The 25,788-nt window shown below is 40.4% G+C and overlaps 1 protein-coding gene and 1 long non-coding RNA gene across 5 annotated transcripts in view; one reads left to right on the top strand and one right to left on the bottom strand.

Annotated features, from left to right (window-relative positions):
* Positions 1 to 25,788, top strand: part of PRKAG2 (protein kinase AMP-activated non-catalytic subunit gamma 2) — a 223,498-nt gene that overhangs the window by 164,817 nt on the left and 32,893 nt on the right. For all 4 annotated transcript variants that reach the window (XM_080386946.1, XM_080386947.1, XM_080386948.1 and 1 more), the window contains one exon: positions 6,323 to 6,404. In XM_080386946.1, coding sequence (XP_080243072.1) covers positions 6,323 to 6,404 — 82 coding nt within the window. The remainder of the gene's footprint in view (positions 1 to 6,322; positions 6,405 to 25,788) is intronic.
* On the bottom strand, positions 766 to 6,015 carry LOC308063672. Its single transcript, XR_013928038.1, has 2 exons — positions 5,770 to 6,015; positions 766 to 977 (listed from the first exon to the last, which is right to left on the bottom strand). It is a non-coding gene; the product is annotated as an uncharacterized lncRNA (long non-coding RNA).

Genomic DNA, 25,788 nt, shown 5'->3' with positions numbered 1-25,788 from the left:
TGTTAACTACTTGAGTTGTACAGAACTGTAATTGTAGTAAGGAGCACTAGCAAATGGTGGGAAAATTACCATTTGTCATTTACTCTTGCATTCAAAATGGGTTTGCCTTGATTTACATTTAGATGGGAATTCCTTCTTGTTGCTCTTCAATCCATTAGGTTTTATAAGGTATGTAGCTTTTTTTTTTTCCCCTAAAGTATTTCGAAGGGCATTCAGTTTTACTGCTGAACTGAGCTTGCAGGTGGCACCCCGAGCATATCGGTGTTAAGCCTTCATTGATCAGAATGAAAGGAGGAGTAGAAAAGTCAGGAAAAGCTTTGAGAAAGGCAGCCTTGAAATTACCTGGAAATGCCTATTTCTAAATAAAGCACAGGTAACGTTTTTGTTGCAATGCTTGAATAAGCCTGTTCCACATAGACTTGTGATTTGCAGCCGCGTTTCTTTTTTTTTAGGTTGTTCCTACCCAGTCATCAAAGACTAATATGTAATCTTTATTATTACTCAAACAATATTTGCTTTAGATTTTTTCTAAATTAGAATGAAGGTTACTTGTTGGGGGGACAATGCAAATTTACATTTGTATATAGATTGTTAGTAAACGGGCTATAAAGGGTTTATAAATATATAAAGAGTTCTCATTGAATTATCATACTAAGACTAAATGTATTTTTCTAAAGATTGGACAAAAATAAAACAAAAGGAAGTAAGTCTGGAAAAGACATTAAAAATTCATTTTCCCCCACAGCACAATCAACTATATGTAAATAATTCCGAACTGATTTTTATTGTAACCTGTTGCTAAAAACCTCCTGTGACAGATTTTACAGTTTTTTTCAGCAAAGCGTGCTGGTGCTTCACTGTTGTTGCATTCAGAAAGTTCTCCCAAAGTCCAGTCTAAGACTTCATTGCTAGAGGCTAAGTAGGTGATTTCTTATCCATAGCCAGTCAACCCAGGAGACAGTTTATCACTTTTCTTCCTGCAAACACACATTATATTTGGAGACTGTTAAATATTTTCCTTCAGTCTTCCCCCCCTCCCCCAGTAAGAAACTGGGAGGTTTTCAAGTCCTTTATAGGTCATGTTTTCTGAAATCCCGTATCATTGTTGTTGCTTTCCTTTGGACTCTCTTGATTCATTCTCAAATCCAACGCCCAAAACTGAATGCAGGATCCCGGCTGGCATCTAACTTGGGAATGTGTGGGACAGATTCTTCATGTCTTACCTGTAACACCTTTGTCGATAGTGTGATTTTTTTTTTTCCAAGAATCTGACATTGCTGTCTGACATTTAGTTTCATTCTCAGTCTTTTCCTTGCAAGACTGCTACAAGCCAATCCTTTCCTGTTTTATTTTTGCATTTGATTATTGTGTAATGTGCTCTACTTACCCATATCAAAGTGCATTCTGTTTTTCAAAGCACTGCAGCAATTCTCAAGATTATTTTAAGTTTTAAGGCTATCCCTAAAAAAGCAGTGTCTTTTACCATTGAGTCATTTGAAAATGCGATCGGGTTATTCATTATTCCCTCATCAAGTCATCAGTGAAAACACTGAATGATATTAGATAGAACACAGACCTCTCTGGAACCCTCTCTTAAACCCCGCCAGTTAGATAAAGAAATCTTACTACCTTCCTTGTGAATATTCTTGTGACCTTTAGCAGTCATTTCATCTAGACTATCTGGCTGGCTTCGTGAGTGTCATACAAGGTAGTGTCAAAAGTCCTGTTAACTTGTGCTGCATCTGCTTACCACAAGACTTCCAGCCTGTAATTCAAGTGTCTGAGATTGGCTCGGCATTGTTTATACATGTTGGCTGTTACTGATGATCTTTCTTTCCTCTGACTAATTAAAATGGGTGTATTTGTTCTCTTACCCATCTTGGAATCAACATTAACATGGAGTGGTTTATAGTTTCTTGGCTCCCTCCCCCACCTTCCCTTACAGATAGATATGCTAAGCAGAATGAACCTGACCAAATGGAGATCTAGAGATCCAGTCGGTACAGTGACTGCGAATCCTTTTATCCCAAGTAGTTGTCTCAAACAGGCCATGTGAATGATGTCCTAGAAACGTTCGTTTCTCCACTGGCTGCAGAAGCAGCAGCCTAGGGTAACTTGTTCAATATGAAAAGCTACACAGCAGGTGTCACTCAAAGCACTTGGACGCCCTGGTCTGATGACTGCCATGGATAGGTCCCCATCCCAATGAACGCATTCCTCCTAATTCAGGGAGGCAGGATGGCAGGAAACTACATCAATCTTTTGCTGGTGTTAATTGCTGTTCACATCTCTGAACTGTCCCTACAGTTTAAATACTTAGTGTGTTCTTACGAAAATAATGGGATTTGTTCAAGAGGACATAGGACCAAAAGGACTCCTAGATTATCAGATAGGTTTTAACATATTCATTATAAGTGCATGTATAATTTACAGAACTGATTTTGCTTCTACAGAGTATTAGTCATTCCCTTTACCCTAGACAGCTAAAGAAAACAGGCAAAGTAAGAAGTTATTAAAATTGACGTTCCAGCCTTCCCAGAAGTCTTAAAACCTCTTTTGTTTACATCCACCTTTTTATAACTTTTGCTGTTTTATCAACCTTGGGTTGTTTTACTTTGGCTCTACGAAGATTGCTGGCACTACTGTATTAAGCTTCTGTATCAGCATTACGTTGTAGCTCCGTGGGTTTTGGCATAAGTAATGCCCCTGTCAAAACTGAACTGAAACCTGGCAAAGAAGAAATGTATTCAGGCAGTTTTGGTTTTGAATATATTTATCTTCTGAACTTTAATATACAAAATTAATTTTGCTTAGCCGTATTTAGTATACAAAGTATATACTATCTTGTCGCATCGGGGATCTCAAACAGTTAAAATGGATTACCCAACGCACTGTGATAGCAAACTTTTAAACCATAATATAGACAAATCCCTTGGTTATAGTTAATAGAAACAGTAGAACAAACAGTCACAATAAACAGGTATTGAAATGTTACAATATATAATAACATCTTGGTGGGAATTATAGGTCCTTTGAATGAGAGATCTTTTCCCTGTCTGTAACCAGTAATCCTTTTGTAAAATGACAGCAGAGTTTGTAGAGAGACATAATACCTAAGACTGTTAAAAATGCCTGCTAATTTGTCTAATGCTGTAGTAGGTAACAATGAACAAGATGGTGTTTTCACCATTGATTTAAGCTGACTTAAGAGTGGGTTGTTTCCAGAAGGTGTAGTCCCACTGTCCCTCATGCCCTTGTCCCCTTGTGCCAGTGCTAGCTGATACAGCTGCACAGTGAGCTGGATCAGGAACTGATCTGGATAAAATACAGTCTTTTTTTTTAGTCCCTTTGGTTTTCAGCTGCATCAGTTTCCTGTTCTGACTCACTGTTGCCTACAAGCCAAAAGGAGCTAGAATGCAAAGTGAGGAGCAAAATGAATGCCATGATCAGCAGCTTGTTCCAAAATTGGTTTAAACAAATTGTGAGACTGCAGGCAGAGCGAAGGATGGAGTCCCAGCCTTCAGTTAAGCAGTGTGGATGTTACAACATAGCTATGTTTCCATTACAAATCTCTGTTATAGATTAAATTACTGCCTTGATAATTATCTTGAGTTTCTCATAGTACTCTTGGTTTGGACATGGATTCTGCCACTGTAAAACCCTGATCTTGCAGGAAGCTCTGAGGTCCACAGTGCAGTGTAGCTTCTTGCATGAAACGGGCTTAACTGACCTCTTATAAGCGTATCCATGTTTTGTAGCAGGTGAAATGCAATGTGCACCTTGGAAGACTCAGTGTCACTTCCAGCTATGTCCAGCCTTGGAGCTGTATTTCCTCATGGCTGATAATTATGGGGAGATAAATACTAGATAATTATGGGGAGTAAATACTTGTTTTAAAAAAAGAAAGAAAATCATGGCAGTTATTTCCAACCAGGTATGTCACCTTATTCTTCTTTTATTTTGGTCAGCAAAAGAGGTTAAAAACTCTTATCAATATCAAGGTACATGATAAGGAAGATAAAATATTTAGAGCTTTTAAAGATAGCTCCCAGAGATAATTAAAAACTTCTAAAGCATTTTAATTAGTAAGCTGAAAAAATTATAAATTAATATGAACTGCTTTGGCATGTTCTGCAACTGGTCAGAGTATTTACTGAAATCCGAGAAGTCTTTTAAAAATACAACTAGGAATGAAATATTTTAGGATTTTCATTCCAAAGGATCTTTATAGTAGAGAAGCACTGGGTATTGTTAACTTCTTTGTCTATCCTTAAAGGTGTCCCTAGAAAGTGGCACCTTGGGAAAAAGAAGCTGAAACCAGAAGCTGGCTTCCTCAATTGAAACTTCTTGAGAAATGACAGACAGCTTTCTACTTTCTCATTATTTTTGGCTCTCTCCTCCCATTATAGCTTTAATTCTAATTATCTTTCATACTTTCCTATGTCATATGTGCATTACTGTGCTATCCTACATCCTTTCAACCCTCCCTCCTTGAAGGACTCGCTAAACTTTTGAAGCTTGAGCCTCTCCTTAGGGACCAATAGATTTTAAATGTTCTCTAATGGCTCCTGTGACTCCTTTGGAGCACCATGCACACGTGGCTGCCCACAAGATCTATTGCCATTGCCAAAGAAATAATCTGTTTATTCACCTCTACAGCTTCCATGTCCTGCTGGGCTTCCTAAACAGTCTGCGGGGACCTATTCATTATAGTAAAGGAATCCTAGCTATAGCTTACCACATCTCAGTGTCTAAATAAATCTAAATGATATATCTATTTCAGCCATCCCCTTATTTCCATTGATTCTGCTGTAGGCTGGTTAAAAAGCGCTGGTTAAAAGCTCAGACGTCAACTTGTAAAGCTGGGTGCAATAAATCCCGTTCTTGGTATGCAGAAATCTCCCATGGTGTAAACTCCATCCTTCAGACACTGGTAACAGCAAGTGGTTTGGGCTGTAAGCATTAAGTGCTCAGGTCCCTGAGGGCAAGCTCAGGGTGTTACACCACCTCACACACACAGCAGTTGAGAACAGCTCCGAAATACAGCCTGTAGTGACAGCACTGTAGTGACGGCAAGGGCGGGCGGGCGGGAGGGGCAGTTATTTTAATTTTTTTTTTCGGTTCCTCAAGAACTGTTTTTAAAGTAGGATCATCTAGTCTGATCTGATGCACGATGTCAATCAGAATTTCGTTTAATGATCCCTGGGTCGCGTCTCCCCTCACTCCTGGCTGAGGTTAGGCACGTCAGGCCGCGGGCGCCCCGCCCGCTCAGGGGCTGCTCCGGGGGTTTGCCACAGCTTGGATAAACCGCGACTTGCTCGGAAGAGGCCGACACTCGGGCTAATCTTGAATTGGAACTTCTGGAACGTCTAAATGAAAGCGAGCGCGTCGTTCCCAGAGCGGCTACCCCGGGAGAGCGGCTCGGCCCAGTGCGGGAGCTCCCTGTTACACACGGGGGAAACCCCCATCAACACCATCATCCCCCCCCTCCCCCTCCCCCCCCCCCCCCCGCGGGGGGGAGTGGAACTGTCGGCTTCCCCGCCGCTGCCTTGCAGGTGAACGCGCGGGGCCATACCAACCCCATCTCGCAGGAGGAGCAGAGGAATCTCCTCCACTCCGCCTCCTCTTGCGCCGCTCAAATCCAAGGCGGCCAGGCCAACAGCCGAGCCCGCAGAGCGGGCTGCGAAAGGCGGTTGGCGTGGCAGCGCTCCTGGGGCAATAAACCTCTCCCTCCTCCCCCTCCCTTTTGCACGCGGAAGTGGTAGTTACCTTCTCCTCCCGCTGCTGACCAACGGGCTTGACTGCAGCAAAATGGAACGTACCAATCTCTCCACTGGAGGGGGGGGCAGGGGAGAGGCGGCGGCGAGGTGTGGCGGGAAGCGCTGTCCTGCGGAAGGCGGTCCGGCCTCCCCGTGCGCCCGAGGGCCGCCAGCGGCCGCTCCCTCCGTGAGGGGCAGAGGCGGTGCCTGCAGGAGGCACGGCCGCGGCGAGCCCGGGGCCCGCAGGGTTAATGGGCTGGGCGCAGCCGCCGCCGCCGCGAAGGGGGGAGGAAGGGCGAGTCCTGGTTCCTCCCCCCTCAGTGTGTGCGGTGTGTGTGGAAGAGGCAGCGCACACCGAGCCGAGCGTGCGTTGGGAGGCCGAGGGGCAGCCGCCGCCGCCGCCTGGCCTCAGCGCCGTCCCGCCTTCCCTGCCCTGCGCGCTCGGCGGGAACCGCGCCAGCCGCCCCCTCAGCGCCGCCGCGCCGGGCTGCTCCGATGCCGCCGCGGGGCCGGTGAGTCCGTGCCTGGATGCTCATCTCCTTCTCCTTTCTTCCCTCCCGCAGGCGGCGGCAGCGGCTCCGGCTCCCTCTCAGCTCCCGGCCGCCTCCGAAGGGATGCTGGAGAAACTAGAGCTCGAAGATGAAGGTAAAAATTCAAGAGAGGGGGGGCCCAGGGCCGGGTCGGTGGGCGCCCGCACCCCCGGCGGGCTCCGGGCAGCGGGGTATCCCCGGGGAGGGGCCCGCCCCGGAGGGGCTGCGCTATGCCCGGGCCCTGCGCTGGCCGTGCCCTTGCAGGGCGAGTCGCAGCCTTCCTCCCGCGGCCGGGGCCCTCTGCGGTGCTTTGTCCCGCCGGCGGTGGCTGCAGCCCCATCGCCTGTCGCCGCTTAGCTGGTGGCACCACATGCCTGCACCCCCTGGGCCGCGGCCGCTTCGGCGGGGTGCGCTGGTGCTCCGTAGCCCGGCCGGGCAGGGTCCCCGGCACCGAGGGGGGGGGGGGGGGTCAGCCTTCGTGGCATCCCCTCTGCCATCCTTTAAAACACTCATTCTCCTCGGGTACGTCTGCGATACCAAATATAGGCTTTGAGAGCGAGGTGCGAGCAGAATGGCGAGCTTTTTCAACTAAAGCTTCTGCTCCTTATGGATACGCACACATCTGTTAAAAGCGAGCAGCTGTGAACTGGATTTTCCTTGTGTGGCTGCTCTCTTAACGGTGTTCTTAGCTGTCCTGTTAGAGCTGCAGCTTTAACAGAGTTCACTGTTCTTGAGAGGGGAACTCCTGGCAAGTTTTTTCTGTCTTGCGAGCACTAATCTGTGATGTGGAGAAGCACGAATGTTTTTTTTCTCGAACTTGCACAAAGCATTCTTATCTTTGAAAGATGTGTATTCAGTATCTTGAGCTTTCATTTTCATAAGGGATTAGATGAGTGAGTGGATGCAAATGTGGACACATAGCTAATCTCTATGCTCAGTATTTTAAAGTGGTTAAGACTTTATAGGATGCGTTTTCTGGAGTTGGTAACTGCTGTTGAAAAATGTAGCACACATATTTAAGGAAAACTTTGAAAATATTGTAGGCTGAATCATTCTGTGAAAAGAAATCTAAGCTGGTATGCTAATAAACCAGCCTTTTGGTTACTGGCATGCTGTCTGCAGTTGGGGGCCTGGTCTGAAAAAGTAACACCTTGTATTCTGAGCTTTCTGTGTGTGAAAAAAGGAAGTTCATAACTATTGTATTCTTTAAGCTTTTTGGGGGGAGTCCAGACAGAGTCTGAATTGCAGTTAAATATTTGTGCCTTTGTGAATGTTGAATGTGATTGAACATTCATATTTGGTACAGAGGATTTCTTGCAAACTGTAGCTCTGTTTTTCCTCACACTGTTTAACTGTTTTAGTTAGGCCTTCATTTTATGCTTATGGAAACTTAGAAAGTTACCAGTTTATGTATTGCTTTTTACATAAAGCTTGTTACTGCTAGATAGGAGATTCTAAAACCTGCTGAATCACTAATAGCTAAGCCATTTTAAAAGCTGTCTTAAACATCTTACAAATTTAGATATTTGAGAAGGATGTCTAGGTTAAAAAAACCCAAACCCTCAGTTTTGAAATGCCTTTGTAATTTTAACAGCGTAACATACTATTATTTGGAGACACTTGGTTAAGCTGAGTACGTGTATGTGTCTTCTAAAATGCTGTAAAAAGCCAAGTTCTTCAGAAAGTTTGGTGGTTTGAAAATTTTTTTTCCCTGGTTTTCAAGCTACTGTTTCACAATGTCTCTTAATTTATTTGGCTTTAAAACTAAGGCTTTGTCTGTGAGTGCTCAGGCTGAGTGAGTGAGAGCAGTTCGGGGATCTGTCAAAAGATAATGCCTAATAGCAAACCTGTGACCAGTTTAAAGTAGTATGTGAATTTTGAAAGGAAGCAGTTGCCTTAACTAGCCTTTCAGACTTAATGAAAACCTAGTTTTATGCCTAATTTTAAACCCAAGTGGAAAAAGGATGTAGAGTGCTGTATTCAGAAGGTGAGATGTAAGTAAAATTAAAGCGTGTGAATGTCAGACCAAAACTTACTGTCCAGAATGCTTCTGTATGAGGAGGCCTATAAAAGGAGAATCATAGAAAATTGACATGGAGATGGAAATGTGGCAGCTTAGTTGCAGTACGTGTTTTATGACCTAATTTTTTGCGCTAGTTGCTGTAGTTGTTTCTGCTAATATTGAGGGTGGAGGAGTAAAATGACATTTGATGGTATTCCCTTTTTTGTTGGATGGCAAGTAGCAAGTTCTCAGTTGAGAAACTTCTTTGAAATCTTGCTAAGATTTTGTTAAATGGCTGTAGCCTCACTGTAAAACTGATGATCTTTTGTCAGACTTAGGCTCTCCACTGCTGCAAAATTGTGGGTTAAGTGAGAAGTTTGGAACTTGTTTTGAAACTGCTTTCCTGACTGCCTCTACTTTTGAGTATTTGCTCTTGCTAGCTTTCCAGTTTCTGTATCCATCAACAGTTGCTAACTATCTTGTGTATCAAATTATGCTGCAGTTTTCTTGAAACAGAGAGCTTAATAAAAAGGGCTGAAAAAATGAGGCTCAATGTGCACTGAATGCCATCCAGTATGCTGAAATAGATTTTTGTTTGTCACTCTCCTCAAAGGTTACACAAATGGGAAAGTGAAAGCAGAGAAGGCATTCGTTTAGTTTGAATTCTAATTAAGAGGGTCAAATTGAAAAAATGGTACTAGAAAGATGTATAGTAAGTGGTACTCTAATGAAATACGCAGAGTCTAGCTTGATGATGTGATTTCTAAATAAAATGGTATTGTCAACTGAAGGGCAATTTTTTTCATTATATATACACAAAGAATGTATATAAACTATTTTGTACATAATTAGCGTGGATGGTATTAGACATGGCGTTATTGTAGCAGAAAGAAGTGCTGGTCGTTTTTGGTTTAAAACGTCTTTGTATATCTGTCTGGATTCTCTAGGATCAGTGTAACTTCTTATTGGTGGGTCACTAGTTCTGTGTAGCACTGGCTTAATACTGCTCTTATGTGTAAGCAAATCCTAGTGAGATGCTGTTAAACAGCATCAGCTGCACTACAGCTGAAATAGGACAGGCTGTAGGCTGATTATGTGCAGAGAAAGACTGGATAGGCTAGTGGTATTTATTTTATTTAGGACTTCCTAAAGGACCTGTTTCCCAACAGCAGTCAATTAGAGCAGGCCAGCACAAACTCTCATGAAAGTAGTCCAGAGTCTCTTTTTAACTGAAGGATGCTCTATTTAAAAATAAACAGAAAACTTGTTAGAATAAAATATTCTGAGTTCATCCTGCTCAGTATTCCTTAGATGGGAATGACCTACCTATGTCTACTCAAAAAGTATGAAAGCTACCGGTTGATGGGTGCAGTGTTTCTTATTGTAGCCTGAAATAGATTAATGCTGAGAGACCTCTCGTGAATGTGTATAAATGATCAAAACCTGGTTATCTTCATACATAGTGTGGGTTTACTTGTTCAGCTCTAGTGTTTGTGCAATCATGTCTCTAGATCAAGGTTGGTTTTACCCTAATCAATGTCAAGAGTGGTTCTGGGTTTTATTTTATGGAGGACATGATGAGCTTGGAAAAGAACAAGGAGAAATTATTGTGAAGATCTAATATATTAAAAAAGGCTTTAGTTAACTGTTTACACTTAGTAGCTTTAATTTGTTAAGCTGCAATTCCAGAAGTGGTTGTGTTCCAACAGCTACCTGTTCTGTGAAAGGAGAAGCTGGATTAGAGTAGCAAATGAGTAGCAAACACATGCCTGTCAATTGAATTGATTTAATTGGTGTAGTTTTAGCATGTTAGTTTGGAAACTAGTTTTGTTGCAATATTGGCTCTTAGCTATGTTAATCTCTTCCATTTGGTGAGCTTGGGTAATATAGTAGCTACTGAAAGCAGAATTAACTGCTTTTCTCTAGCATCTGCTAACTCAGGGAGACTTTCCAAGGTATTTTCTGCGCACGGTTAATTGCAGGATTCTCCTGCATCTGTGCTCAGTTCCTAGTCTGGAAAAAAGAATCCTCTAAAGCGCATGCAGCAATCATAGCATCAGTGTCATGGCACTGATGCGCTTGCTCTTGAATGCTCTACTCTGGATTGTTGCGCAAAGCAGCATTTAGACAGTTATTTGATAAACGGTCTGCATCAGCGTGGAATCTCTCCTAGTAATGCTCTGTCCTTCATCTCACTCTGTATGATCCATCTCCTCTGTCACTGCTTGTTTCTGGCTGTCTCCTGAAATAGACTTTCACCAGTAATTGCACCTCCTTTTAACTAATTATTGGTGGTGGTATGGGGGGGTGTAATTCCTTCCCTGCTGTGCATTTTCATACTGTTTCTTATTGAAAGTAGTTTCTCACTGAGTTCTTCCTGTGTGTCAGCCTCCCGCTGTCGGCTGAATAACTGAATCAAGGTGTGAAAACAGATGTCACTTTGGGGCCAAAAAGAGTTAAAAAGCAGCGTGTAATAAAATGCATGTTAATTGGCATACTGGATATTGTTTATTTCTAAGACTGAAAGATCAAGTACTCAGGTTAGGATATAGTGAAGTCAAGGCTTTTTTTTTTTTTTTTTTGTTACAGGCAACTAATTCATTTCAAATAGACTCTCTGGAGAACAGAAACAACCTTTTGCCCACGAGATGTACTTTGAGATATCAGGGTGCAGGGGAATAGTGATGAGGGATGTTTTACTGAACTTTTCTACAGCAGATTAGAATCCTAAGTGGACATTGTAAGAAATTATTATGCAGAGATGATAATGGGTATTAGACTTCATATGGTCTTAGAGTTTGGGATTATTTTATCTTCCTTATTTAGAGATACTTTGTGGTGTAATAAAATAGGCACAATAGCAGATTCTAAAAAAATCTCATTAGTGCTTTTTGGTCTGGCTAGCTGATCTGAAGTAATGCTGAACACTTGCATCTGCAACTATAGACAACTGCGTATTCCACTGAATTTACTCAGCTTATATTTTTCTGTCATTTTGCATTTTGTTAATGGGATGGTGGGCTTTCCTCTGTACTTTCCAGAGTTGTTAAAGAATAACATACCTAGAATTTTCAAATCTTCTGCTTTATTAGTTTATGCAAGTAATTATGGTCAAGAACCCCTCTGTCTGAGGCAACGTCATGTCCTTTGTCTGCCAGTTTGCTATATAGTAACGTCATAGGTTTTTTGTTTGTTGTTCTTTTTTTTTTTCTCCTGGAAATTCTCATCTTTAAAGATGAAAGATGAAAATTACATATAAAATGATAGGTAATTGAAAGCATAAAACTGTAATTGAGCAGTGCAAAAGAACCTATTGGGAGTTCTGTTGTCTTAGATGAAGACTGTTCCCACAATCCGCATGTATGTATTTACCCTGTACAAGTATTGCACGTGGCTGTTATTGTCAGCCTGGTGCTCACTATCTCCAAGCAGCCCTGACTTTTCCTGCTCCTACATAAGATACAACTTTCTTATTCTAAAGATGATATTTAGTCTTACAATGAGAAAACCCCTACTCTTGTCTTGACTAGGAAGTAACCAGTTTGCAGTAGCTAAAGCATGCAGTCTTTCTCAGGAAACAAAACTTTTTAAGCCTTACCAATCTGGGAAGTGGTGTTTTAGTACAGCAAAAGATACAGTCCTGTTACACAGGGCATGCTCTAAAACTCTCTCCTTCGTGTCTTGGGGGATGCAGGAGTTTCTTGATGGGAAAGCTTTCATAAAATTTAAACGTGGTCAAAACATTTATTTCCCCGGACTGGTTCTTGGAAATAGTGAAACCATTCTGGTTGAGACTTCCTAGAAAAAAACTATGGAAAAATGCTTACCGTAGCAATGAGTCAATTTAATTGCTTTTGCAAAGCTGCAAGCAACTCAAAACAGGTTTACAGGAAGTGTTGATGCTGATTGTGTCCAGGTAGTGATTATCAAGTGAAAGCCATGACTGGCCAGCCACTGTCTGATCTGTGAGGAGTATTAAGGCAACGAGGTATTCTATGGTTGAAAGACATTACTGCTTTAATTGTATGTATATTTAGTAACTGGTGGCCAGTGTGAAGTACTGTTTTACAATAACGTTTACTAGTTGCTCTTGCTAGTGCTATAACTTCCATTTGCATCAGATGAGGGACAATGTCAACCCTGCTAATAACTTCTGTGCAGAACTTCCTTGATCCAGAACCTGTTTGGTTTGACCGTGGGCTGTCATGGTTGTTAAACAACTGCTTGGTACAAGATCAATATCATCTCAATTTCCAAGTGTCCCGAGACCCCCTGATTTAGAGGTGTTGAGTTTACAGCGTTGTGTGCTTGAGTAACGATAGGCACAGAAGATGTGACAGTATCAGTGTTGCCTTACAGGTGACTACAAGATGGCATTACACACTGTGACTGCTTTGCTGAGTGTTACCAGGATGGAGTAGGGTGACTATAGAGTCTTTTCCTCAAGAAACTTCCTAAGTGGTGGTCTGCAATGTTCTAACAGACCTCTCCAGTGCCTTCCGTATGCAGGGATGACAGTAAAGATGGAACAATATTATTGTCTTGGCAGTTTGGTAACCTCAACTGTTAAATTTGGCAGTCATCGTCCAGTCAGTGCTCTTGGAAAACTTAGTGCCTTGGGGCATGACTGAGTACGAAATGAAGGTAACTTGGTTTAAACTGAAGTAATGCCAATGTGACAAGAATAATAGCGGAATATTTGCCTAAGTTGGCTCAATCCAGCTGTTGCTAAACAATCATAAGAAATGTTTGTGTTTACTAATCATCTTCAACAGATGTGACTGTCCTTTAAGATAGAACTTTGTGTAACGTATACTGTGTTTTCAATAACCTGAGGGTGGATGATCACCGGGCTTTGTCTGTGGAGCCTTTCTTTAAGTCAAGTCACTTACATCAGCGCTGCTTTTTGTTAGGATCTTGCTCTTTAGGAGGCACTTAAGTTGTCTGCATTGACTTTATTGATTTGAATATTTTGACTTCAAGAACTTACCACTATACTAGCATTGCACGGGTTTGGGGGGAAGTAGGTAAAGTCTGAAATGTCTTAAGGAATGTGGCAGTTCCAGCATAAGTACAGGAGTTGATGGTACTGTTTTTCACAACAGTTCTTGCATCTTTAAACAAAATCTGCCTCTCCATACCAAGACTGTTTGCGTTTGGATGCATGTTGTGGTGGGCTTTACTGTGGCTCTTCTACAGGTAGAGAAGAATGACAAAAGGAAAACTTGGGACTTAAGGGGAAAATCCTTCGGTGGAAGGGTTGCACCAATAGCTAGGATTAATATCTATCCAAAGCAGTTTAATACAAATACAAGCGTAACTATGTTGGAGCCAAGTGAATTTGACTTTTAGGTATCTGAAAGCTTGCCATCTAGACAGAGCTTTGTAAAGCTTAAATAACATTAGCCTTCTAAGAGTGAACCACATCTAAGAGGTTTTTGAATGTGATGTGGATATCTTCAAGGTAGCTTTCGAATACTATTTAGATAAATCTAACTTGTTTGTAGATCTTTCCTTCTCTGCTGAATTTAAATGGATTTTGCTGTTTTATGGGAACCAGTTTGGTGAATTTGCCAATTTTGACTGTGGCAGAAAATAAATGGCACTCCTACATTTCGTTTAAAAGCAGTTTTGATGTGCTGTAGATGAGTGGTTTTATTTGTGGTGTGAAATCCTTTTGCCTTTTTAGGGTGTTAAAGGGGGGGGTAGTATTAATTTGTTTTTCACTGTGTATTATGACTGAGTATTTAGGTCTGACACTGGCCATTTTAAGAAACAGAATCAAACACTTTTTTTTCTACCATTCCCTTACACTGTGGTGTTCTTTTCTGTGCTTAGCTTGTTTGATAGATTTCTACTGGTGCAGACACAGAGGAAGAAGATACCCAAGGTACTGGAGAAGGGAGCTAAGTGGGATAGGCATAAGAAAGGGCCATTAATGAGAGCAGGAATATAGAACTTGCATTAAAGGAGGAAACTAAAAGGCTTTGCTCATTTAGCTTAGTAAAAGGAAAGCAAAGAAGGGATGTGATAACACTGTATGTATGAAAACATCCTTGAAGGGGTGGGAAAGGTGTAAACACCGAGGGGGAAAATTAGCTGAAGAACAACATTGGCACAAGAACAAATGGATATAAACTCTTCCTGTATAAGCTTTGAAATAGTATTCTAACTTCCAGCATAGTTACTATAGGAATGAGTTTGTAGGGTAGACTTTTAATACTTCAGGATGGAGTGGGACCACTCGGTGAAAGGGATTGTGTGGTTGCCTTTAATAGAAGACTCTGAATGCCATAGTGTGGAAGGTGAACGCTTTGCTCTACACAAGCAGTTGCATGTATCTCTGCTGCCGTAGCCTTGCTTGGACTCCTGAGTACTTTTTTGAGTGACTTCCTTTAAAAAAAAAACCCACAAACTTGCTCCAAAGAAATAGCAAATGTTCAAATGGGTTACCAATCTTCTATATGGATACTAAGGATACAGACTGGTTTATTCTTTTATTAATTGCATACCTTAAACTTCCTTGAATTCAACTCTCCAGTATGTGGTTGCTGATATTAATATTCAGCGACTTAATACCATTTTCAGTTTCTTGTGTGTAGTGGCCTGCATCTTGCAATCTTGAAGAGCATGCCTGCATTCCAGACAGGCGACATCTTAAATTAGATCTTCGTTTGGGATGCTTAGGGAAAAATCATAGTGCTTGTTGTCAAGGGAACATCTTGAACATGTTTTTAAAAATTCTTCAGGTCAATTTATTCTTTATTGTGGTGAAAATCTTAGAAGCATTATTAGGTTGCAGGCTGGTGTTGCTACCTTTATTCACAAAACCACAGTGATGTAGCCTTCCTTAAAGCAGAAATCTTTAACTTTGACCAAAAGCTGATGTAAGTGATAGTGGGCTGTTTCAAAAGTATTCATTTGGACTTCTGGTACTGTTTACCAGTTAGTCCCTAAACAAGGCAGTCCTTGCTTGTAAACAAATAAATTTGCTTGCCTGCTTGGACAAGAATCTCCGGAGTTACTATTATTACCTCTGGAATGTGAAGTTTCTTAAGCTGCTCATCACTTTTTTTTTGTCTGCTTCAAATCTCACTTAATCATTTGCTCATCGAGCTACAATAAAAAAAAAAAAAAGGTATTAACTTGTCAGCATGTTTACCGGCACTTACTAACTCCAAAAATGAGAAACAAAATTGAGTACTGGATTTTGAAGTGTGCTATGCATACCAGGAAGATGGAGAAACAGTCTGAATCTTTCATTGTTTCAGGCAGCTGTTTGTGTTAGTTTTCTCTTACAAGTCTTAGCTGCTATTGAAGTTTGAAGAAATGGAGATATTTAAGCCTCAAAGCCAGAAAAGTGGATCTTTTGAAGTATTCTCAGGAACTAATAACCTTTTTTTGTTTTTCACTAAAGCAGGATGTGCTTATGCAGTTGTGGATGCTTGTCTCCTTCCATGTTTAGGATCTTTAAGGAAGGAGACTGTGCAGCATCCTAAGGTTGCTTTGTTCTGTCTAACTAGCTTCTGGAATGTGTTAATAGCTCTTTAACAGCTGGGGTGGTTTTTTGTTTGCTTGTTACTTTGTTTAAGCAAACTGTGCCTTTTCTGCCCTGTTTCTACTATAGCAAATCAAACCAGTAACAGGGTAGTTCTTTCTTAATAGTAGTGATATTTAGTCACTCGCCTAATTTGTGGTCATCCAACTGAGCGTTCCTTTCAGACTCTGGTATTCTCTGAAAGATCATATTAACTCAAAACCACTTACAAATTCAGTTTCAAGATATCATGAGGTTTAAAGCCTTGCAACCGTTTCTTAATTCTTAGTGCAAACTCTTTGAAGCCTGTTCTATGCCCGTTTTGAAGATCACAAAGGAGAATGCTGAATAAAATGAAGCCCTGATCCTCTGAGACTTTCTTGCAGTGTTTTCCCTGTGAAATATCAAGCTACTGGTAAAAGCTGTTCCGGAGTGACTTTTGGAAAACTAAAGACATGTAGCCTTAACTTTCATGCCATTCTTCACTACCTGATTTGCATAAGAGGGACCTTGCAAATGTTCCAACTTTGAGAATAGGCTGAACTAGAGTTCATTTCTTAAACATGCAGTTGTCATCCAGTTTTGCAAACCCACTGAAAAAAAAAAATCTTAATAGTTTTGCTGTATCTGGGATTGCTTGTTATGCCACTACCTTGTGGTGATGCTACTGTATCTTTTCCACACATAGTATCCAAGCTCTCTTTGCATTCAGTGTCTCCAGCATACTGGGGGGGGGAGGTTTGTTTCATTTTGTGTCGATCCTCTTCCCCCCCCCCCCCTCCAGTTGATCATTTTATCCTGAGTAAAAACTGATTCTTGACACAACCATATTGGTTTTCTTCTTTCCTTTCGATGAGTTTCTTTTGTAGGGTTTTACAAATACACTGGCTTTAATGACTTGCTTCAATATGTACCTAAGAGTTCTGACTGGTTTTTAATTAGTTTAGCTCTCTTTTGACTGGTACTGTATCTTCTCCTTCCTGAGCTTGTGAGGTTCAGGAATGTTTGTTTTTAACTAGAGTGATTCCTGTGTACACATGTAAATAACCTGCTGTCTCTGCATCAAGCAACTCCTTGTGACAAGGGGAGAAAACATCTTAGTTGCCTTAATGATCTAAAGTGACTGAACATTTGCACAAACTCTAGAACTCAAAAGACATACTAAAAGGTGTGCAAAAATAAGGTGTAAATACAAGCAATCCTGAACTTTGTTAGGAGTGTCTTAAGCAATTATGGATATAATTATTGAACTGAAATGTTTCAAGATGTGTTATGGTTTCTTTTAGCTTGTCACTATTATTAGGAACTATTAAACTTTTTCTGAAGACTCGAGCAACAAAAGTGTGTGCTTCTCTATCCAATTTTATTTACCTGTTGATGTACCTATTCTCCCTCTTACTTTATGTACCTCTAGACCCTCTTCCTATTTGTAGGATGAGATAGTTAGCGGGGTAGAGCTTGCTTACTCAAATGTTGCCCTTGTGTGCTCACACTTTTTAAAATCCTATTCTTCCTGTCAGATCATGTATTCTTCCTGTAATATGTAATTGAATTAATCTTGGATCATTGAAGGAGCTTCTGATACTCATCTCTAGATACACTTCCTATCATTTCTTTGTATCAGAGTATCTTACATCTGTAAAGTTACTATGATCTTTCTTTAGCTGCCAGCTCATGCATTCCTTTAGAACCGGGTGGGAAATGTTCAATCTGCAACATCCATATCATATAGCCTGTGGCTGCATGAATAATGCTACTGTGTAACTTTAATGTGTGGTCTGCCAGGATATTTTAAAGCTCTTTGCAGTTTTCAGGAAGAAAAAAAAAAATCTTGTCTCTGTCACTACATCCTCTCTTTTGGTTCTTTGCGTTTGAAATCCTTTCAGCTTATGATGGAATAGTCAACTCCTATCACTGTCATCTTATTACTTCCTACATATTAACTTCAAAACTGTTTGGGGGTTTTTGCCCTCTAAAATTGGAAGTAGCGCTTTGCTAGCTGTGGTTGCCATCTCTGCAACAAAGTTGTGCTGATCATGTTCTAAAAACTTAATGATGATTTATCTCCTGCCACTTCAAATAGGCATCCTTGTAACCATCTCTTCTTGCTTTTTCCATTTATTTGTTTTCACCACTCGGGCTTACCCTGTGACTTATTGCATGAATGGTTATTTTGGTGGGGTAATTTTTTTGCTGAGTAAAGTTCCATCTTGAATAAACAGAAATCAAATGATACAGTACAAGATAATTTCTCTTTTCTGTGCTTGCCTTTTTGAAACTATGTTGTTATTCTTCTCCTACCCAGTCTGAAATTGGTTTGGCTTCTGGTGTCTTGTTTCTTGTCCACTGTTTTCAGTGTTCTTGGCTCTTTAACAGACAGCTCAGCAGACTGAAAAGTCATGCCCTCTTACTGCATTATTCTGTGACAAAACTTCAGTTTCTTGTTCTTCTATCCCTCAGGTCCCATGCTTTTCACAGAATATACCATATACACTTCAGTTTGTCTGTATATCATTCAAACTTACCTAAAAATCTAACGAGTTAGTTGTACTTCTTTTATAGAAGGTGGGTTGAATTAAAGCTGTTGATTGGGATCACAGCAACATACTGTACACAGTGTAGTACCAGATTCCTTCTCGAAATCCGTTCCTGTCCGTCCCTTAGCTGAGGAATGCCGATAAAATCCTATCAGAACATTTGATTCCTGGAACACTGTTCCTGAAATCCCACTTCATTCAGATGCTTCCATTTCTCCGGAAAATCATGTTTCTGGGGCTGTTGGTGAGCTTGTAGAGACATCTGAGGAATAGTTTGTTGTTCTTGCTATGTGGTATCACTGTTGCTCTTGGAATGTATTAACTATATCCATCCCGGATGTTTTTTCAGGTCTGTTAGAAGTGGTGTGTAAATGACTTAGACTAGAACTGCTGTCATCTGCAAGCTGTGGGAGAGGTTACTCAGGATATTAAGGAACTTAGTAAGTTCAGACTAGGGGTGAACAGAGACTTTATAGCCTTTTGGTGACAACTTTCAGATAAAAATGCAGGCAGAAGAACAATTTACAAGGTTAATGACATCTTTACCTATTGTATACCCTAGCAAGAGTTATCTATAACAGTAGGGAGAGAGGGTAACTTGCACTGGCTTATTTAAGTGATTAGTGACCCTGGTGTCTTCTGGCACCATTCGGCATAGCTAAGCCGATCTCATGGCTAGCTGCCACAGTAAGGATGGTTCCTTGTACTGTATAGCTTCTAGTGTAGGGAAAGGGCAGGAAAAATCTGCTTGCCACACACCTAGGTGTGGTAGCTGAATGGACCTAAAACTGGCACTGTCAGGAAGCCAATAACTTGTGACAAATTCAGCTTTTCCAGCCAGCTTGTGAAACAGTTCTGTGTAAATTCAGAAGCTGTTTGAGGGAGGGAATGGAACCACACAGCCAGTGCGTAGGGATCAGTGGCTGCTGCTACTGTGCTGCTGCTTATGCTGCTGTGAAGTCACCTGGCCTTTCAAAAGGTAGAGTTATTCTGTATTTCCTGACAAAGAAGTGTTGGCTAGGGGTGTGAAAAACTTCTCTTTTGAATTGTAGCTTAAGCCAGGTGTACGTGAACAGCTCTCCAGCTCTTGTTTTCATGTGGTGTATGTTTGTCTAAGTTCGTTTTTTTATTTCTATGTTAACAAAAGATTTTTTTTATTTTAGATTTTAATTATTTTACTTGATTATTTGATATAAGAGAGAATAGCATAGAGTGCTTTTGTTGGAATAATACCTCTTTTAGTAAAATTTATGGGTATAATTATACCAATAAACTGCATAATATACATAATGTATTGATGTTGGATCAGTTCTGTAGTAAACATTGGAATGAAAAATACCTTTTGTTTCTAACTGTAACATTTTCATTCTCTGGCATCTGAAATGTGATATTCAACATATTACTTGACTTTTTTTAGAATAGCAGTGTGACTTGGAGTAACCTAAAGTACAGATATGTATGTGTGCAGTAACTGAAAATAATTTTTCCTTTCCAGTAACTAGGCTATTTAGTACATAAGAATATCACAAAAGTACATTTCTACTCCCTTGTCCATTTCCTTTTACCCACCATCTGAACTGGCTGAGGGGAGATGGTTGTGCTAATAGTAATCAAGTTGAAGAGTCTAGTGTTGGGTGCTGGGAGTGCTTAGCTCCTGCTGCTGTAAGAAAACTCTAAGCTTTTAAAGTTGCACAGTTTCCCCAGCTGGCTCTGATTAAAAATCAGGGAGGATTGTGGAATTATTTTGTATATATGTGGTTCTGTCTTCCTCTAAGTTGTTCACCTAGCTAGACAGCTGAGAGTATTTTTTTGCATACTGCTGCCGGCTGTTTTTTTTTAAAAGAGCTTTTAAAAAATTGGCAGTTAATGTCATAGTGAACTTAGAAGTGACAGTTTCACAAACACTTGTTTAGGTCCATAAGAAGAGTTCTTTGTGTGCTTCACATGAGAATTACTAGAGTTACCAACTCTCAATCTAACCAGGAGGAGCAGGGGTGCTATAGAGAGCTGCAGCAGCATGGCTGTGGTCTGTGGTGGAATTAACTCTTTAAAGCAGTCTCTGTGGAACCCTATGGCCTCCTTTCCAACACTTCTGAAACCACAGACTAAACTTGAAATGTGACTGGATATCAGTGGAGAAATACAAGGAATGTGATACAGCTATATTACAAAGTACAAGGTCATTATTTTGTATTGTTGAAATTAGGAAGCACATATCGTCCAGGATCTTATTATTAGGCCAGCTCAGTATGAATATAGCCCAGAAGTACAGCCTGTGGATTGCAGGCAACACTTCTGAGGAGCTCTCTGTAGGTTTTTTATGTCACAGTATTTGGAAGATTTTCAATATGTGTTACTGCATGTTCATGTTCTCCATCTGCAGGTGCTTCTTTTTTCTCTTCTTTTTCTTCTTTTGAAGGCCATGAAATTCTGAGGGAAAAGCTACAGTAGAAAAGCACCCTGCATGGTGGCAAAGGTATGAGTGGAACTGAAGACATCTGTGCAGTAGATCTCTGAGGAAATGGCTTCAGTAATGCTGCAGAAGTTTCCCTGTCATTTATGAGGAGTATTCAGATGGTAGTTCTACCTTAGGGCTCTGTAGACAGTTACACTTAGTACCAAGTCCCACTGCAATCTCTGAGTCAGTATCACTGAATAGTTAATCTGTTAAAAAAAAAAAAAAAAACAAAACCACACAAAAAAGCTGTCATGTTTTTGTAAATAATATTTACTGACTGAAATAAAAAGATAAAGCATGTCTCATTTTATAGTGAAGGGTGGGAGAAAGGAAGGGAGTAAAAATCATTTGGTCTTAAGTGAGCGAGATTGGGGAGTAGAGTGGCAGAAATACAAATCTTTAAAGGTTCCCTACCTGTAGGAGTAAGTAAAATGCCAATGAAGAGAGATAATTTATTCTGGCTGTATGGCAAGGTTCAGGTGTTAAACTTCCAGGTGACTTCTGTTTGTGCTCTATTAGAAATTGGCAAAAATAGCACTGGGGATTTGGATTTGTTTTGCCTTCACCTTGACTTGGGGAGAGGGGGTGCACAGAGAATGTCCACTTGCAAAATAACTTTCAGATGAATATTCAAGAAATAAGCTTTCATGCATGAACGCCTGCATGGAAGTACACATTCAACTACTTATTAGCGGATTCTTCTCATCCCCTGATTTTGCTCTAGATTAAGATACCTCCTGCTGGGAATCTGTTCTGTCTGTGAGCCAGTTAACTTCCAGGTCATGAGCTGTAGAAAACTGAGGTTTGACTGGAGGCAGGGCCCTAAGTCTTGGTCTGCACCTAAGCTAAGCTCCTGCAAATGTACTGCCTTTGCCATGCATGGCAATTGTCGTTGGTTAGTGCCTTTCCATCTCCCCACTCCCTGCAAGAGTCGCTGCAGAAGCAATATGAGAAAGGCATACATCGGGCATCTGCCCATGGCAGAAGGAATACAATTCACGGGAATGTCAAGGACAAACAGTGCTTAGCGCAGTTGTGATGGCAGTTCAGCTTCCAAGGAGGAGGAAGACTTGCTCAGAAAGTCCCTGATCTAAGAAGTTGGCCTTTAGCATGTGGGCCTTCTCCTCTGTGGCCCATCAGTGTAACATAGCTTAGGACATCTTAAGCATTAAATTAGTGTAACTGGGGCTTCTGTGAATGAGGCTTCTGACGCAAATCTAATTTTGGATACCTCAGTCACTTCCTCAGGCAAGAGCAGAGATTTTTACGTCACCTCTTGTTAATATAGTACACCCTTGTCATACCAACATCTGAATATCTTACTGACTTTATGGTGAACGAATGGCCAGTATATGTTCATAACTCCTGCATGTTGGGTGGATGATCTGTTGTGCAGATCAGAGGTGACATGCAGAAACTGAGTGAGATTTTAAGTTGAGCTCAAAAGCATCTGTCCTTGTGCATCCGAAGGGAGTACAGCTTTGCAGGTACTGGTTGAGACTGCAGAAGCTTAATAGTAGCCAGAAAGGATGAGCATTTATCAGAAAAACAAGTGAGACTAGAACTAGAAAATTAATAGGTAATAAAGTAGAAATATCCTAATGGAGATTGAGTTATTTATATTCAGTTATTTGTATTTACAGCACAGTGATGGTTGGATGCAACCAAAAGCAGTAAGTTTTTCTTCTGAAACATGAGAGAAACTGTGGAAATGATTATGCCCTGTCTACTTGTGCTGTGCATGAAAGATGAGTGTGAATGCACCCCTGAGATGTCCTCAGCCTTCAGCTTGAGAGACCTTTTCTCCTTTGAGCAGCTGTATATTCATAATGCACATACAATACCTGTGCAGAGAATTAGGCTACAGCGTCTGTTCAGTGATCCCAAGGAGCTGAAGGTATTAGAAGGTCTTAAATATCCTTTCCAACAGATACCTGATGAAATCACGTAGAGCATATGAGTTAAATCAGTGCTGCTTGTGCTTTTCATGTTTAGTTAGTAACTAATAAAGCAGTTTTATTATATAATATACTTCTTTTTAATTATATATTAAAATTAAATTATATATTATTTAATTATTTATAATTATTTAATTATATATTAAAATTAAATTATATATTAAAATTAATATTATATAATTATACTTCTTTATAATTTAAGGATCTTTGGTAGAAATAAACCTCAGTTTCAGCTGGACAATTGAATCCTTGTTCAGATCCTGCCAGTGTTTCCTACTCTTTATATGGGTGTTAAACAGTGCTCGGAGATAGCCATCTTGTGCTTCTGAATATTTTTAACTGTAACTTTTCAGATTCAGTTTAGGAAGTGGTTGTTTTGTGGTGCTTTCTCTGAGTTGGAAAATAATGTAGAATGAGATAGCACCTAACCGTTCCCAAGAACACGAAGTGGATGAAGATTGTTGAGGTCCAGCTGAAACTGTGTTTGAGGGTGGGAGTGTATGGTAAATGAGAGAAGGATTTATAGGCACTTCACTGCTGGTCAATACAGAGTTCATAACTGTGGCTGCCGTTAACAGCCTTACATAATTAGACCTGGCAACATGTCCTGCTTCACCATTACAGCACTTGCTATTGTGATACATTACATTTACATAGTTGTTGGTGAGTTGTCAAAACTGTATTGAGGAATGATGCGCTTTGCTAAGAGTGTAAATTTTTTGCAGCTAAAAATAGTTGTTTGGTTTGTAGTTTAACTACTATTTGAGGTGTTCTATGCTTGTTTCTACCTGTAGTATACTTTAAAGTTGCATTGTTAAGGCTATAGACTCAATAGAAAGAACAGATTCAGAATTAGAATAGTAACTTCCCTGGGTACACATGCTTGTAGTAGTTTCTGGGTATTTGGTGAAGGTTGTGGAGAACCTCTCTTTCAGTCAACATGGGGAATAGACTTGGTCCAAGACTCCAGACTTGGACTGCTGTCTTGCCGGCTGCACCAGTTGGAATGTATCTGATGAAAAGAGGCAGGGGACCGAAATTGGAAGAAACTAGTTTTGTCCTGTTCTGTAGGCTAACTGTTGCAGTTCTTGTAGCACTGGGGAAAGACATAACAGTATGGTGTGTCTCGAATGGTTACAGATCATGTTGGTAGCCAGTCTTACTTGCTGATGATTGGACTTACCCTTTCAAGTACAGGTACTCATTGTGTACTGTCCCATGGAAAAAATTGAGATTAACGTAAATAAGGATTCTGATACTGTACAGAGGGATTGTATTAGTGATTGTGGAAGCAACCGTAACTTCCTAAAGACCAGAGTTCTTGGTGTGTCGCCTGAATGTTCTCATGATACTGTTCTTAATGCTTAGTATCTCGTTCCCTCCCCGCTTGTGGTTTGTGTATTTAAAAAAACAACCACAGAAAAAGAAACCCCCACAAAAAACCCCAACAACTCACTCTTATCACAGGATCATTAAATTTCTATCATACAGACAGTAGCTGTTTATGCTGTTGGAGAGGTTAAAGGTTTATGAGCTGTTAGTATATTACGGAGTTATATAAAAGTTTCTTTGCCACAAACTACCCTTTTTAACCTCTTCTCTACGTTCCCTTGATGAGTCAGTACCTCAGTACCAGTTCCCCTTTGGGATCATCTCATAAAGGTTGCTTCCTACCAGCATTGTCCAATTCGGTCTACCTAGTCCTTTCCCTATCAGTTTGCTCACATGGTTTCTTAATCTCTTACCAATTTTTCTTATCTCCTGCTGTTTTCACTTTTGGTCCTGACATTTATAGGAGCATAAATCCAACATTTTTTTTTTCCTTCTACTTCCTCCTCAGTCAACTCTCTTCCGTATTCCTATGGAACTTTTATTTCACATTGCTTGTGTTTCAGTGGAGAAAAAGCACTTACTTTTAAGAGTAATGAGAGCTGGAGATTAAAGACTTGCTTAGTACGTAAAAGAGGCTGCCTGTGTCATGTAGCCTCTTGCAGGGGAGGTCCAGCTTTGCTTCTGTAGGATTGGACTAAAGAAGCTGTGCTGAGTCACTTTGTGGAAGTGACAAATTATTTTTCCAGTGCTAGATGATTAATTTCGAGCAAATCCAGTTCTTCAATGATGAGTAGGTATTTCAAGGGGTTTTTTTGTTTGTTTTCTTTTTTCTCTGTGCTTCAGAAGTTTTAACATATGACCAAGTTTCTGTGCATTATTACAGGGTCTAAAGGGTGCATATCTGATGCAGGGGTTAACCATGACCAGGTTCTAATTACCTGCTGTAAAGAATGGAGGGCCAGACTGCTTTAAAAAAAAAAAAAAGTTAACATACCTGAGTAGATCTAAAGAATATATGCATCTGAACTCTGACAAACGCTAAGTAAATTTAAATTAGTATGGACTGGATTGCATGTCCTTGCTGCAGACATGCTACACTAAAACCATTCCAGCCAAGTGGGTTTATATTAAAAAAAAAAAAGTTTATTTATAAATAAAGTGTTGATTTCATGATGCTGTATGTGAAGTAGCCTGAAGAGAATGGAACTGATTACACAATTTGCCTGCTGTCTCTTTAGAAAATACAAAATTACTATGTGAAAAGTGGACTGGAGAGAGATGAAATTAGAGAAATACTAATTTAAGGAGCTTGAGTTAAGCCTGACACTGCTTGAGTTTTAAACTGTTTTCTTCTGTACATAACTAGAGTTCAGATGCATAGTCCAATAGTTTGCTGTTAGAAAACCAAGGTATTTTTTTTTAGCTATAAAGCTTCAGTGCAGAAGTCTTTTCTCATCAAGGAAGAACAATGAGTTTTGTCTTTATTCGATTCAATTTGAAAGGAAAGATGAGTCTGAAATGCAGAGCGCAAAACTATGACTGTCTGTCCAGATCTGAAAGTGTGTATTTGAGTTTTGCTTTAGGGTTATCCATCTGCAGTGGTGTTTAGTTGATGTGGCATGTGTTTTACTTTTTTTTAAGGTTACTTAAATAAAACAACATAATGTTTTTACTT

The sequence above is a fragment of the Falco punctatus genome, assembly GCF_963210335.1.
Source record: "Falco punctatus genome assembly, chromosome: 4".
In the NCBI taxonomy this organism is placed as follows: Eukaryota; Metazoa; Chordata; class Aves; order Falconiformes; family Falconidae; genus Falco; species Falco punctatus.
Note: the sequence above shows the minus strand (reverse complement) of the source record. Positions and strands in the feature narration are given on the sequence as shown.